Source organism: Bufo bufo, chromosome 2 (genome assembly GCF_905171765.1).
Source record: "Bufo bufo chromosome 2, aBufBuf1.1, whole genome shotgun sequence".
Lineage (NCBI taxonomy): Eukaryota > Metazoa > Chordata > Amphibia > Anura > Bufonidae > Bufo > Bufo bufo.
This window is the reverse complement of record NC_053390.1, coordinates 289,648,814-289,664,221: the sequence shown is the minus strand read 5'-3', so window position 1 is coordinate 289,664,221 and position 15,408 is coordinate 289,648,814. Positions and strand designations below refer to the sequence as shown.

The 15,408-nt window shown below is 44.4% G+C and overlaps 1 protein-coding gene and 1 long non-coding RNA gene across 2 annotated transcripts in view; both read left to right on the top strand.

The window, feature by feature from the left end:
* TBC1D10A (TBC1 domain family member 10A) overlaps positions 1 to 13,345 on the top strand; it is a 55,910-nt gene extending 42,565 nt beyond the window's left edge. The window contains exons 7-9 of the mRNA XM_040416702.1: positions 1,425 to 1,614; positions 5,443 to 5,597; positions 12,566 to 13,345. Coding sequence (XP_040272636.1) covers positions 1,425 to 1,614; positions 5,443 to 5,597; positions 12,566 to 13,072 — 852 coding nt within the window. The 3' untranslated portion in view covers positions 13,073 to 13,345. The remainder of the gene's footprint in view (positions 1 to 1,424; positions 1,615 to 5,442; positions 5,598 to 12,565) is intronic.
* Positions 3,828 to 4,985, top strand: LOC120988917. The gene is made up of 2 exons (XR_005776202.1): positions 3,828 to 4,561; positions 4,889 to 4,985. It is a non-coding gene; the product is annotated as an uncharacterized LOC120988917 (long non-coding RNA).
* Positions 13,346 to 15,408: the final 2,063 nt, after the last annotated feature.

The window sequence follows — 15,408 nt, the reverse complement described above, 5'->3', positions numbered from 1 at the left end:
ACTTTTGAAAACAGTCTTGCACTGCAAGCTTAAGCTCTATTGCACACGAACGTGTGCGCTCCGTGACCGTATTGCGGATCCGCAATACACTGTCACCGTTCCGTGTGCATTCCGCATCACGGATGCGGACCCATTCACTTCAATCCGATCTGCTGCGGCTGCCTCACGGACGGTGTTCGTGCATTGCGGCCCGCAGCACGACCACGGGGCGCACACGTTCGTGTGCAGGAGGCCTAAGAGTTAGGCTACTTTCACAAAAACACTTCTATTACAATAATACAACCGCATGCATCCATCATGAACAGATCCGGTTTTATTAGGTTACTTTCACACTTGCGTTGTGAGGATGTGGCAGGCAGTTCCGTTGCCGGAACTGCCTGCCAGATCCGGAAATCCGTATGCAAACAGATATCATTTGTAGACGGATCCGGATGCGGATCCGTCTGAGAAATACATTGAGATTCCAGATCCATCTCTCTGGTGTCATCCGGAAAAATAGATCCAGTATTTATTTTTTTCGCGTTTTTAAAGGTCTGCGCATACCGGGAAACCGGATCCGTTTTGCCGGAACACTAGGTTCCGGATCCGGCATTAATACATTTCAATGGAAATTAATGCCGGATCCGGCGTTTCGGAATTTTGGCCGGAGAGAATACCGCATCATGCTGCGGTATTTTCTCCGGCCAAATACTGTAGAGGGACTGAACTGAAGACATCCTAATGCATACTGAACGGAATGCTTTCCATTCAGAATGAATTGGGATAAAACTGAAGCGTTTTTTTCCGGTATTGAGCCTCCAGGACGGAACTCAATACCGGAAAAGAATAATGCTAAGGTGAGAGTACCCTTATGTCTTCTATAGCCATGACGGATCCGTCTTGAACACCATTGAATGTCAACCCGTTTGGCTCCGCTTCGTCAGGCAGGCAGCGTTTTGGTGTCCGCCTCCAGAGCGGAATGGTGACTGAAATAAGCATGCACAGTGAGGCAGGAGGTGTACTGGGAGTGCTACTTTAGGAGGAGAAGCTAAATCTTGATGACTGGTTCCCTTTAATTCAAATTGCACACAACTTTATTTCTTCAGCCGTTAGATATTTCCATGATGGATTCTCTGGTATTAATTTGTGTCCCAACAAGTGTATATGACAAATACATATTCTATGTGAGTGAACAACTAATGCATTTTGAGCGGATCCTTATCCATTCAGAATGCATTAGCGCAAAACTGATCCATTTTGGACCGCTTGTGAGAGCGCTGAACGGATCTCAGAAACGGAAAGCCAAAACGCCAGTGTGAAAGTAGCCTAAGTCTTGTACTAGACAAATCCCATTTTTTAATGAATGTGTATTTTTATCCTAACATTCATGTCCCAATCCAAAGAAAATGGTTTACCGTATAGTATTTTGCATCTAATATTTGCAGGAAGCGATCCAATTAGATGGTAGAATCCTGTTTTCAATGCTTCGGAAGGTGTCCCCGGTGGCCTACAAGCATCTAAGCAAGCAGAAGATTGACCCCATCTTGTACATGACTGAATGGTTCATGTGTGCATTCTCACGGACTCTTCCCTGGAGCTCGGTCTTGCGTGTGTGGGACATGTTTTTCTGCGAAGGTAACTATGTTCTATCCCTCAAGAAGGGGTTGTCCACCCTTTGGGAGCTTTTTGGCCAGAACCTCCCCACATCCCTAGGCCTGCGAAGGAAAGCATATCTCGTGATCCTCTGACATGATGCTTAGGGTACATGCCACAGCTGTACCCGGTCATTGACTGCAGTGGCCACGTGACCCCCATCAAACAGGAGCGGCTAAAGGAGCCAGAGCCCAGCAGCATGGAGCAGATAAGCATGCTTCCCTTTGCAAGTCTTGCAATGTGGAGGGGACTTGCCAAACGGCCCCAGAAGGTGGACATCCCTTTTAAATTGAACCTGTTATTGGGATTTGACACCCCCCACCAAACTGCCACTGTTATGGTGAGAGATTTACAAAGATATAATTTTATATCTTCTGGCTGTTTCTTCTTAATGAAGAACGTTGACTGATGCATTCAGATGGCAGTAAGGAGGTATGTGGGTGGAACCACTCTCCCGAGTAGTCCTAGTGGCCCGTACCCCTCCGAGCTTGATTGATGTCCCACAGACCGGGTACGCCATCACAAACTGTCTAAATAAGCATGCACAGTGAGGCAGGAGGTGTACTGGGAGTGCTACTTTAGGAGGAGAAGCTAAATCTTGATGACTAGTTCCCTTTAATTCCAATTGCACACAACTTTATTTCTTCAGCCGTTAGATATTTCCATGATGGATTCTCTGGTATTAATTTGTGTCGCAACAAATGTATATGACAAATACATATTCTATGTCAAAGCTTACTATGTAGTAGATTGCTCTTTAAAACCTATAACGCCATATGACTCTTGTAACACCAACATGTCCCGCCATTGAGGGAATAAAGCAGCAGATGCTGCATGTCTAATCACAATTCTGCCCTCCAGATTACTGAAGAGGAGAACGAAGGTTTGTGTTAATCTGTGGATTACAGTTGGTGGCACCGCCGCATGGTGACCTCGATACTGGGTGCTGATGTGCAGCAGTGGAGATGTGATATATCATTGCTCTATTTTGGCTGATAATTGCTTATTGCAAGACAGAGGATGAGGAATTGCCGTTTTTTATATGGCTGGCTTCAGTAACACAAGACGCACCATGTGGCATTGCTGAGCTGTGTGTTTTTTATTTTATTTTTAAATTTTTGCATGAGGTGGGGAGTGCACCATCAATGGTGGAGGATGAATCGCTGCTTTGCACGTATTTCTAGGTCCGGTCTGTCATTATTTAGAACAAACCAGCCTTGTTTTAGATCGTAGCTACAATTAACGCTGCAATGTTGTGAGCTCTGATATTGGACAAGGGAGTAAGAACGGAGGTATGACGATAAATTCTTGAATGCCTTCTAAATGATAGGAAAAATGCTCTAAACGTAATATTGGTTTCCAGTTAATAGCGTGGGGATGGTGGGTAGTGACTTAAAATTTTTAATATCAAAGAAGATGGGTCAGCATTGCGGTTTGCACGCGGTGCGCGCGTCCAGGGAAGGCGCCCCACTAGTATATATCGAAGAAGGACTGGCACTCACTTTCTTGACTATATGAATAGACTTTTATTCGAAGCATAATAGCATCATAATGATAATGCTATAATGCTTTGAATAAAAGTCTCTTCATATCGTATAGAAATTGATGGCCTTTCCTTCGCTATTTACAATTTTTAATGACCGGAACAGAAATTCTGTGTGTTTGTCAGATTGCTGATATCACTTACATTGCGGTTTTGCGGTGCTGTGGCCATAGGTCTGTCTATCAGAGGCTTGCATGTTGTGTCCATTTTCCCAGGCTCTGTTCATACTGGCGCCATGCCTTACGTTTTTGCTAGCTTTTATTGACTGAATAGAACAGTGCAATGTGGTACACTATTCCATTGTTGAATAGCCACAGAAACATGAAAGCCATGATGGGTCAATGATTATAGATTTAAAATACACCAGTCATAGCCAGTTTTATACAGAAGCGCCCTACATTTTTCTCAGGGGTTCATTAGGAAGCTGTAAGACGGAGGCGCCCTAGATTTTTCTCAGGGATTTATTAGGGAGCTGTAAGATGGCACAGATATTCTCTGGCTGCACCACCACCACAGACTGTGTGCATGAGCGCCTACTCCACATTAATCTGACTTGGGGTAGGGCTCTGACTGCTTTGCGGTTAGAAAAGTGCCATCAGGACTCAGGAAGACTATTATTGTCTATGTGGCCTGTGAAAAATAGTGGCCACATTTGCTCATACAACCAGTACTATGCCAGACTGACTGATCAGAGAAAGGTAGAAAAAAAACGAAATGTAAAAAAAAAAAAATCATGTATAAAAAGTCACAACTGGGCAATATAAAATTGACATGAGCAATAATCACTTGGTCCTAAACAATGGTGTATGACCAGCTTCTGCGTGTAGGTGCGCCCTATGGATGTGAGGTCATACGGGGGGGAGGACTGATGGGAATGTATACATTCCAGCATGGCTGTGTAAATAACTGACAACCTCATTTTGGGTGCATTTCATCACTCCATTGTTCTGGGTGGACATATACAGCCAGGGTTCCAGTTCTTTTCTCACAAGCTATTGGCACATGTATTGTATAGACTGTGTCCAAAACAATCCGATGTGCACTGGCAGCACCGTGAGAGGTGTGTATACCAAGAACAGCTGATGAATGGTGAACCTGTTCTAGTGACTCAGGATTGGAGTCACCCATTTGGGAGGGGGGTTTCAGCGGGCATTCCCAGTCTGGTGCCAGCTCACAGTGTGAGGTGTGCATTGTCCTTATTACATGGGCAAGTACAGTGCTGTAGGGAGCAGTTACTCATTGCAGGGTGTGTGCGCTGTGTTGCCTGCCTGTACACGTCCTGCTTGTGAGGAGCTGACTGACTGTTTTGGTTACGGTCTGTTAGCATGTGTTGTCGTCTGTCCACCCTTCCCTGTATGTGTTACTTTGGAAACAAAAATGCAAAAGGTTTTTCCGGGAGTAGGATACTGATGACCCATCTTCGTGATAGGTTGTCAATTTCTTAACGGAGGGGATCAGACATCCGGCACCCCCACTGATCAGCTGTTTGAAGATCACCCAGCAATATGGTCTTCTCCTAGCATAAGAAGCACAGCACTGTACCATTGTAGAATGTTGTGGCCCAGGCTCGTTCCCTTCCGATGAACGTGACTGGCCTAGGAAGAGGCTGCAGCACTTGACAAAGCACCATTGCCTCTTCAAACCGCTCACTGGTGGGGTTGTCAGATACTTATGACCTATTCGGAGGATAGGCCATCAATATCAAAATCGCAGACAATCCCTGTGAAAAAACAACTTTAGAGTTTTTCAAAAAATGTTTTAACTTTTGCATGCTGTATTCTGTTTCCGGAGCCATGGCTGTAGAGAAATGGTGGTGCAATATTTCCTGCCCATTGAAATTAACAGGGCCATGGCTGCAGTGTGGGAAGGAACAAGAATATAACAAGACCTAGTTAAGAAGTAGTCTAAGATTCTACAGAATTCTACAAAGTCTCCATACCTAGACTGTGCTGATAAATGAGGCCCACTATTGACTATTCCTTGAAAGAGAAAACTGTCTTTTTGTGCCACAGCAACCAATCAGAGCGCAGCTTTAATTTCTGGTATTGCTGTGGGGAAATGAAAGCTGCACTGTGATTGGTTGCTATAAGCAATGGGGCCAGCTTCTCTGTTACGGCTTGATGAATAAGGCCCAGTGCCTATTCCTTATATATGGAGACTTTTGGAACACTCTGTATAATATACTGATAGCTAGTTTACCGTAGGTTTCAGAAAATCAGAAGAACCAAGATAATTTTATTTTCTTTGTTCCAACTTTAACCTTACAGGTGTCAAGATTATATTCCGGGTGGCTCTTATTCTCCTGAAGTATACACTTGGTTCCTCTGAAAAGCTCAAGTCGTGTCAAGGTCAATATGAAACTATGGAGAAATTAAGGGCAATTGATCCAAAATACATGCAGGAAGGATTCCTTATCCCAGAGGTGAGCAGATGAAATACTAATAGACATTAATGTATGTAGAGCTAAATAATTGTGGACTGAAATGCACACTTTACTATTGTTATCTGTATGCCTATAGTTTATCTGTAGGACACTAAATGTGTTGTTAACTCATATATGTACAGTACTGTACAAACTAAAAGAAAAATCTAAATCAAATCCATATTTAGTGTAACCAAACCTTCCAAACAAGCACTAATTCTTCTAGGTACACTTGCACACAGTTTTAGAAGGAACTCTGCAAGGAGGTGGCTCCAGATATCTTGGAGAACTAACCACGGATATTCTGTGGATGTAGGCTTGCTCCAATCCTTCTGGCTCTTCAAGTAATCCCAGACAGACTTGATGATGATGGGATCAGGGGTCTGTGGGGGCCATATTATCACTTCCAGGACTCTTTGTTCTTCTTTACGCTGAAGATACCTCTTAATGACATTGTCACGAATAATGGGGAGGGACACCAGAAAGACAACAGAAGGGAGAAGACAAAGAACTAGGCCTCAAGGCTAGGGAGAAGGGAAGGGTCACCTCCTAGGAAACCCCTAGCTCTGGCCCTGACTCCTGTCAGTATGTACAGACCCTGAAGGTGGGAAAATACATATGCCGTAACCTAAACCCTAGGAGCCCTGAGATGCCCTAGAGGTAGTCACAGGGAATGAGACTACTAGTTCCTTCCCAGGTGAACGAATCAGCATTTCCCTAAAGCCTAGTAACAACAAGCACAGGGGAACAACCAAATAGAAAGAGCAGTACAACTTATCTTATAGAAAATGGATCAGCAGGAACACAGGTAAGGTCCACACAACAACTCTTCCAAATCCAAGCAGAGAGTATCAACCGCATGGTATGAAGTGTGAAACCAAACTAAATAGGGAAGCCGTAATGACCGCTAGCTGCACCTGACAAGAGGTGTGGTCATTACCAAACACTAAGAATCAAGAGACTGTCAGTTAACCTCATGTGCAGTCAGTCTCTCTGATCTTCTAACTTCTGTCACAGAAGGTACCGTGAGAGACATTGACTGTATATTGAGTTCATTGTCCTGCTGCAGAATAAATTTGAAGTCAGACTCCTCCCTAATGGTATTGCATGATGGATAATTCTGTCCCTTTTAATTCTCAGCATTGAGGACACCATTAATCCTGACCAAATCCCTAACTCCATTTGCTGAAATGTAGACCCAAACTTGCATGTAACCACTATGCTTCACTGTTGCCTGCTCTCCAGCCCTTTGGCGAACAAACTGCCTTCTGTTACAACCAGATATTTCAAGTTTTGCCTCATGAGTCCAAAGCACCTGCTGCCATTTTTCTTCACCACTGTTCCTATGTTTTCATGCATAGTTGAGTCGCCTGGCGCTTCTTTTTAGGTTAAAGGTATGGCTTTTAGGCCGCAAACAGTAGATGAATGTATCTGGGTCCCATTGGTTTCTGCCATTTCTAAGCTGACAACACCACGGGACATCTTCCAATTTCGAAGACAAGTAACAATGATATGTCTTTTGTCTGCTGTGCTAAGTTTTCAGCAAATGGAGCTGGGAATTTGGTCAGGATTAATGGTGTCCTCAGTACTGACACATACAGTCTAATACTTATCCATCATGCAATACCATCAGGCGTCTGACTGCAAATTTATTTTGCAGCAGGACAATGCCCCCAACCAAACATACAGTTAAACAACATGTAATTAAGAACTTTGAGCAAGAAGACCTATGGTTATTTCTCCAAGATGTCTGGAGCAAAAGACAGAATTCCTTCAAATACCGTGTGTGCAGGTGTATCTAGAAGAACAGATCTGTTTTGAATGCAAAGGGTGGTCATACCAAATATTGATTTGATTTAGATTCATTCACTTTGCGTTTTGTTAATTGATAAAAATAAACAATTAAGGCCCCTTTCACACGGGCGTTGCGGATTGGGGCCGGATGCGTTCAGGGTGCGTTCAGGTAAAATGGTGCGATTTTGACACTAAAACAAGTCAGTTTTCACTGCAATTGCGTTCCATGTTTGCGTTTTTTCTGCGCGGGTGCAAAACATTGTAATGCGTTTTGCACGCGCGTGAGAAAAATCTGCATGTTTGGTACCCAGACCCGAACCCGGACTTCTTCACAAAAAGTTCGGGTTTGGGTTAGGTGTTGTGTAGATTTTATTATTTTCCCTTATAACATGGTTATAATGGAAAATAGCATTCTTAATACAGAAGTAAATGTGGGATGGAGGGGTTAAAAAAAAAATAAAAAAATAAACTCCCCTTAATCCACTTGTTCGCGCAGCCCGGCTTCTCTTCTGTCTTATTCTTTGCTGTGCACAGTAATAGGACCTTTGATGACGTCACTGCGCTCATCACATGATCTTTTACCATGGTAATGGATCATGGTTATTTTTTTTAACCCCTCCAGCCCTATTGTACTATACATTCTGTATTAAGAATTCTATTATTTTCCCTTATAACCATGTTATAAGGGAAAATAATAATGATCGGGTCCCCATCCCGATTGTCTCCTAGCAACCGTGCGTGAAAATCGCACCGCATCCCCGATTTTCACGCAGCCCCATTCACTTCTATGTGGCCTGCGTTGCGTGAAAAACGCAGAAAATAGAACATGCTGCGATTTTCGCGCAACGCACAAGTGATGCGTGAAAATCACCGCTCGCGTGCACAGCCCCATAGAAATGAATGGGTCCTGATTCAGTGTGGGTGCAATATGTTCACGTCACGCATTGCACCCGCGCGGAAAACTGGCTCGTGTGAAAGGGACCTAAGACTTCTATTTTTGAAGCATTCTTACTTTGCAGCATTTTTTCCCACACCTGCCTAAAATGTTTGCACCATACTGTGTATGATAGTTGGTTTGCATAAAAATCAACCTTGGTGGCACCAGAGTGGCTTCGAACTAGGGTTGTTCCGATACCAAAATTCTGATTCTATTTCAATACCATAAAAAAGTATCGCGATACTCTATACCATTCGATACCACGCGAAAAAAATAAAACTCCAAAAAAGCAGCGTGCATTCCGCATTTTATGGAACATCCGGCCCATAATCAGTCTGATCCTATTTTTTGGGGGGACAAAGTGACAAAAAAATTGCGTCTTGTGTTATGGCGTTTAGCGCATAGTTCGCACTTTTTTGGGCGTTGCGATATGTAATATGTTTATTGTTTTATATATTTTATATGTAAAATTGGGGTGATTTAAACTTAATATTTAGATGTTTTTTTGTTTTTTTTACTTTTTGTTTAACTATTAACCCCCTTAGCGGCTAGAACCTGGGATCTTTTCATCCCTTGTCCTATTCACCCTAATAGAGCTTTATTAGGGTGAATAGGACTTCACACTCTCCTTGCTGCCCTGTGCATAGTGCACACAGCAGCAGGAGCTTACCATGGCAGCCAGAGGGCTTCAGTAGCATCCTGGCTGCCATGGTAACCGATTGGAGCCCCAGGATTACACTGCTGGGGCGCCGATCAGAAGCTGCCACTGCACCACCAATGAGAAGGAGTGGAGGAGGGACCCTTTGGCCACTGCCACCAATGACTTTAATGTTGGGAGGGCGCACACTGCGCCACCAATGGAGATAAATAATCTTTTAGTACAAATACAGGAGGCGGGTGCCGGCGGCAGAATCACATAGCCGGCACCCGAACAGGGCGCAGCAATCCGCGGCATTTAACCTGAGGGGTTAACTGTCGCGGATTGCAGCGCCCTGTCATAGAGGTCGGGTGCCGGCTATGTGATTCTGCCATCGGCACCCGCCGCCTATATTTGTATTAATGGGTGAGTTATCTTCATTGGTGGCGCAGTGGCCACAGCCCCTGCCCTCCTCCGCCCCCCTCTCTTCTTATTGGCGGCAGCAGCACAGGGGAGAGGGAGGGAGAGACTCCTCCCCTGTGCTGCTGAGGAGAACATGGCTCACGCTGAGAGCAGCGTGCACCATGTTCTCTGATACTAGGCTGTGCAGTAGCGCAGCCTAGTATTGGTAAATGTCAAATCCCAGTATCTAATCGATACCGGTACAAAAGTATTGATTGGGTATCGATAATTCGATACCCGCTACAACCCTACTTTGAACCCATGCTGTCAATTGATTGCCCAGTCTGGTAACCTACCAGCAGGTTGCAGATCTCTACTAGTAAATGACTGTACAAAAAGTCAGCATGGTCCCTCTAGTCTATTCTTGTATTATTTCCTTTATATCTTCGGATAGGTATGTACACTGCTCAAAAAAAATAAAGGGAACACTTAAACAACACAATGTAACTCCAAGTCAATCACACTTCTGTGAAATCAAACTGTCCACTTAGGAAGCAACACTGAGTGACAATCAATTTCACATGCTGTTGTGCAAATGGGATAGACAACAGGTGGAAATTATAGGCAATTAGCAAGACACCCCCAATAAAGGAGTGGTTCTGCAGGTGGTGACCACAGACCACTTCTTAGTTCCTATGCTTCCTGGCTGATGTTTTGGTCACTTTTGAATGCTGGCGGTGCTTTCACTCTAGTGGTAGCATGAGACGGAGTCTCCAACCCACACAAGTGGCTCAGGTAGTGCAGCTTATCCAGGATGGCACATCAATGTGAGCTGTGGCAAGAAGGTTTGCTGTGTCTGTCAGCCTAGTGTCCAGAGCATGGAGGCGCTACCAGGAGACAGGCCAGTACATCAGGAGACGTGGAGGAGGCCGTAGGAGGGCAACAACCGAGCAGCAGGACCGCTACCTCTGCCTTTGTGCAAGGAGGAACAGGAGGAGCACTGCCAGAGCCCTGCAAAATGACCTCCAGCAGGCCACAAATGTGCATGTGTCTGCTCAAACGGTCATTAAACAGAGACTCCATGAGGGCCTGACGTCCACAGGTGGGGGTTGTGCTTACAGCCCAACACCGTGCAGGACGTTTGGCATTTGCCAGAGAACACCAAGATTGGCAAATTCTCCACTGGCGCCCTGTGCTCTTCACAGATGAAAGCAGGTTCACACTGAGCAGATGTGACAGACGTGACAGAGTCTGGAGATGCCGCGGAGAACGTTCTGCCTGCAACATCCTCCAGCATGACCGGTTTGGCACTGGGTCACTAATGGTGTGGGGTGGCATTTCTTTGGAGGGCCGCACAGCCTCCATGTGCTTGCCAGAGGTAGCCTGACTGCCATTAGGTACCGAGATGAGATCCTCAGACCCCTTGTGAGACCATATGCTGGTGCGGTTGGCCCTGGGTTCCTCCTAATGAAAGACAATGCTAGACCTCATGTGGCTGAAGTGTGTCAGCAGTTCCTGCAAGACGAAGGCATTGATGCTATGGACTGGCCCGCCTGTTCCCCAGACCTGAATCCAATTGAGCACATCTGGGACATCATGTATCGCTCTATCCACCAATGTCACGTTGCACCACAGACTGTCCAGGAGTTGGCAGATGCTTTAGTCCAGGTCTGGGAGGAGATCCCTCAGGAGACCGTCCGCCACCTCATCAGGAGCATGCACAGGCGTTGTAGGGAGGTCATACAGGCACGTGGAGGCCACACACACTACTGAGGCTCATTTTGACTTGTTTTAAGGACATTACATCAAAGTTGGATCAGCCTGTAGTGTGTTTTTCCACTTTAATTTTGAGTGTGAATCCAAATCCAGATCTCCATGGGTTGAAAAATTTGATTTCCATTTTTTTATTTTTGTGTGATTTTGTTGTCAGCACATTCAACTATGTAAAGAACAAAGTATTTCAGAAGAATATTTAATGAATTCTGATCTAGGATGTGTTATTTTTGTGTTCCCTTTATTTTTTTGAGCAGTGTATATCCCAGGCATATCTACTTACTATAGAATTTCCAGCCACAAGTTTGGAGTTTGTCCGAAGTATCTACTACAGTTTCAGTAAAATATTATGACATAGCTTCTGATCTCCTCCAGTACCATCATGTGGTTAAAATGTATCTCCATATTTTTTTACAATTTTTTTTTTTTTACCCTAAATAAGATGGTGGCTTAGGAGAATCCACTTAGGTTAGTTTCTAAATTAAACCATATAATATAATAGAATTTTTTCCAAAATAGAAATGAGAAGAATACCAATGTATTGTCAGCCATCAGGCGTGCATGTGACTTAATCAGCAAAATGGAGAGGCTTTTTACATGACATAGCTGTTGGCCAAACTTGTTCAGCCATTCATTATTTCTGCTGACTCCACAACAGGTTTATTTCAATGGGTTGAAGGGAATAAGCGGCTGCTAGATGACTCTGACAGTGCCTAGTCTCCTGTAGGAATGGAAAGTTAACCATGTTGAAACCCACCTTGCCTGATCTCGCTTTTCTCCAACATCCTCAGATGACACAACCCCTTTAAGTTCAGAAAACGCTGAGATATAAATGTATACATAACACAATTTACTGAATCTTTTCCCACAAAACCAAGTATCAATCTGCTCTGCTTCTCCTGTTCTATAATCTACTCGCTTTTTTTGGTAACAGGATCTCTTTAAATGGGTTAAAGGGGTTGTCTCACCTCAGACATTGGGGCACATCGCTAGCTATCTTTAGAATGGAGCCCGCAACCACCCTCTATTCATTCCTATGGGAACGCCGAAATAGTGTGCTGGCTCGGCTATTTCTGTCAGCCCCATAGAAGTGAATGGATCGGTGGATGTGCTTGCGTGGTGCTCTTCCCATTCATTTCAACGGGACTACTGAAAATAGCCAAGCGCGCTGCTCAGCTACTTTCGAACACTCCCATAGGAATGAATGCAGATGCGTGGAGCGCCCACCTTCACTTTGCAGGCCGTTCTAAAGATAGGTGTGGGTCGCAGAGGTGCCCCCAATATCTGAGGTGAGACCCTTTAACTCTAAGCAAAATAAAAGCACTTTATTAACAATGAATTCCCTCTACAAACTGCCATCATATATATAGCTCATGGTTGACTCGGTGTCCAGGTTGAATTATATTTTATTTATTTTCTCTTTAGATTGCGGAGTTGCCAATTACCGAACGAGATGTAGAACGTGAGCATTTAATTCAGCTAAAGAAGTGGAAGGAAGAGTATGGAGAACTGCAGTGCAAATCACCCACTCGTTTGCATGGGGCCAAAGCCATCAGCGACGCTGACCCAGTGGGTCACAAGCCTCTTGTTCACGCGCCGTCCATTATTCTTCCATCCAATGTAAGCTCCAGGAAGAAAACAAAGGAGCAGAAACAGGAAGAAAAGGAACAAGAAAAGCAAAGAGACAAGGAGATGAGGGAAAGGGAAAAGATGGAGAAGGAGAAAAAGAAGTTAGAAAAGAAAAAGAGTAAAGGGAAAGGTGACCAATCCAATGGGGCTATGAAAGAGGAAAATGGTGGTGAGGGGACCAGAGATCACCGGCAGGAACCGGTACAGCCTTTGTTGGCCAAAGTAATCCAAAAAGACTCTCTCAATGTGCATCAGTCTAGTGAAAGCTTGTGCTCCAAGGAGAGCGAAGACACCTATTTATAATTTCCACAATGTTTCCATCTGGAGAAATGCTCACTCAAAATTCTGCTCTTCGGTGTGCTTCAAGAGTTCTTCAGCCCCTATACTAGAGATCCCTCAGACACCTTCCTGTAACAGAAGCATCGTTATGTACATTGGAGACAATAAGGCAGGGACAGATACTGAAACCAGCATTATTACTTGTAAAAAAAAAAAAAGAAAAAAAAAGTTGTATATTTGTAGAATTTGTCTCCTGGTCCTAATCTCTTTATACTTCCAAAAGTCTTCATTGCCCAAGGAACATGAAACCTCACGTTATGTATTGTGTTGGGGTTCTCCTTGGACTAGTTAGAAATACCACCCAGTATAGGCTGCAGGGGGATCCTTTCTGTGTATTGACCAATCATGAAAGGAAAATGGGTGCTGACTCTGCACCCGCTGTCATTCCAGATGTTTTGCTGCTGAAAGTGGAGCGTCTTCTACTATGCACAACGGTTTTATTGTTTCCTACTTACATGGGACCAACCAGAGAAATGAAACCGGCTCCCTTCCTCCATCCCACAGACACTCTTTGTACCAATAAATGGATTAAAAGAGAATGAATTTTGCTCTATATCACCACACAATAGCGCTTCTGTTCAGTTCTTTGACGTCTTATTAGATCTCGTACTACAAGAGGAAGTGCAAGTCTGCCAGAGCTTCTAGGAATGAACTGTATCCTCTGAATTCTATGACCAACCAACACTATCCACCCTCCCGATGCTGCCGGGAAGGGTTTGTATTTCACAGTGTATTATAGTTACACTAAACACAGCCAAGCAGGAATATTTATTTATCTATGGTATTAGCCCTTGCAAAAAAAAGAATAAAGACGCTTGCCAATACTCAGAGTCTAATAAAATTGTGGTATTTCTTTTTTCCATATTCGTATTGCTCATTGTGTACGGAAACCGTCCTCTTATTGATAAAGCTGGCCATACACATTAGATCTATGTTGGCCAAACCCATCTATCATCTAATGTGTATGGTGTCCTCTAGGGAGGAGCGAACTTGTGTTTTCAAGTTCAGCGTTCAGGTTATCTAAGAATTCTGTTATGGATTCTGCTACTACGGACTATAACTTATGGTCCGTGGTAGCAGAATCCATAAAGGAATTCTTAGAGAACCTTGTACGCCGAACTTGAGAACACAAGTTCGCTCCTCCCTAGTGTCCTCCCATCCCTGAAATCTGGGAGTTGTGAATTCCAGTGATCACCGGGCCCATGAGCAAGCTAGCTTCCTTTCTTTCTAGAAGTCCCATGACTGATTCTCATTGATTCCATACTACTTGGTAGGTTCTGAGGTATGGACTGCTCCTTTCTGGACATTTAAACATTTCATCCTTTTGTTCTAAGGTAAGATAAGCTGTTTGACAGAAGCTTGCTCCAGTCTTCCCATAGGCCAAGTGTGCAAGTATATGGACAGACTAAGGACTTTTTCACACGAGCATGTCCTGTGGGGAAATCGCTCTCCGTGTGTGAGCGTGATACAGGCACTGGCCGTGTGAACTCCATGCTGCAGTGCAGACCCATGGACTTGAATGGGTCTGCGATCTGCAACATATGGCAAAAGATAGGACATGTCCTATCTTTCTCAGTGAGGAGGCAAGGTTTCCGTGCGCTTCCAATCCGTGCCTCCGCTTCACTAAAGATAGGACATGTCCTATCTTTTGCTGTGTGTTGTGGATAGCAGATCCATTCAAGTCAATGGGTCCGCACTGCAGCATGGAGTTCACACGCCCAGTGCCGTGTATTGTGGACCTGCTGTTTGCAGTCTGCAACATGGGCACGGAGGCCTTATGTTCATCGGGATGAGCCCTAATTCGGTAGCTTAAGGTAAAGCAGAGACACATGTCATTATAAGGCTGTGCGCCCTCATTGGGTAATAGAAGCTCTGATCGCTTACATAATGCTTTTGAAAACTTAGTATCCCAGTATTGCCTGTGAACCGTAAGGCTGTTTTGAGTTCCGGCCGAGCCCTGCGGAGCTCTGTGGATCCAGCATTCACTATATTCGAATCCGGCAGAGATCCGGCCGCTACCTGGCAAATATTGATTCGGCAGGAGAAAAACTATTCAGTCCTCCCTCTGGTAGATGTCTCTGGCGATCGTCAGGCCTCCAAGCTCTCTTGGAAACCCATCATCAGCCCTCAATCAGGTTGTAGGGCTCTCGTGTCTTGCATCGGACGTACTCTTAATTTCTGTTGCACTTGTGTTTGATAAATTTCCCTCTGTGTTGAAAACAGGAAAAATTGGCAAACTGGTGTAAAGGAAAACTGGCTTAGTCACCGATGGCAACCAATCAGATTCCTCCTTTCATTTT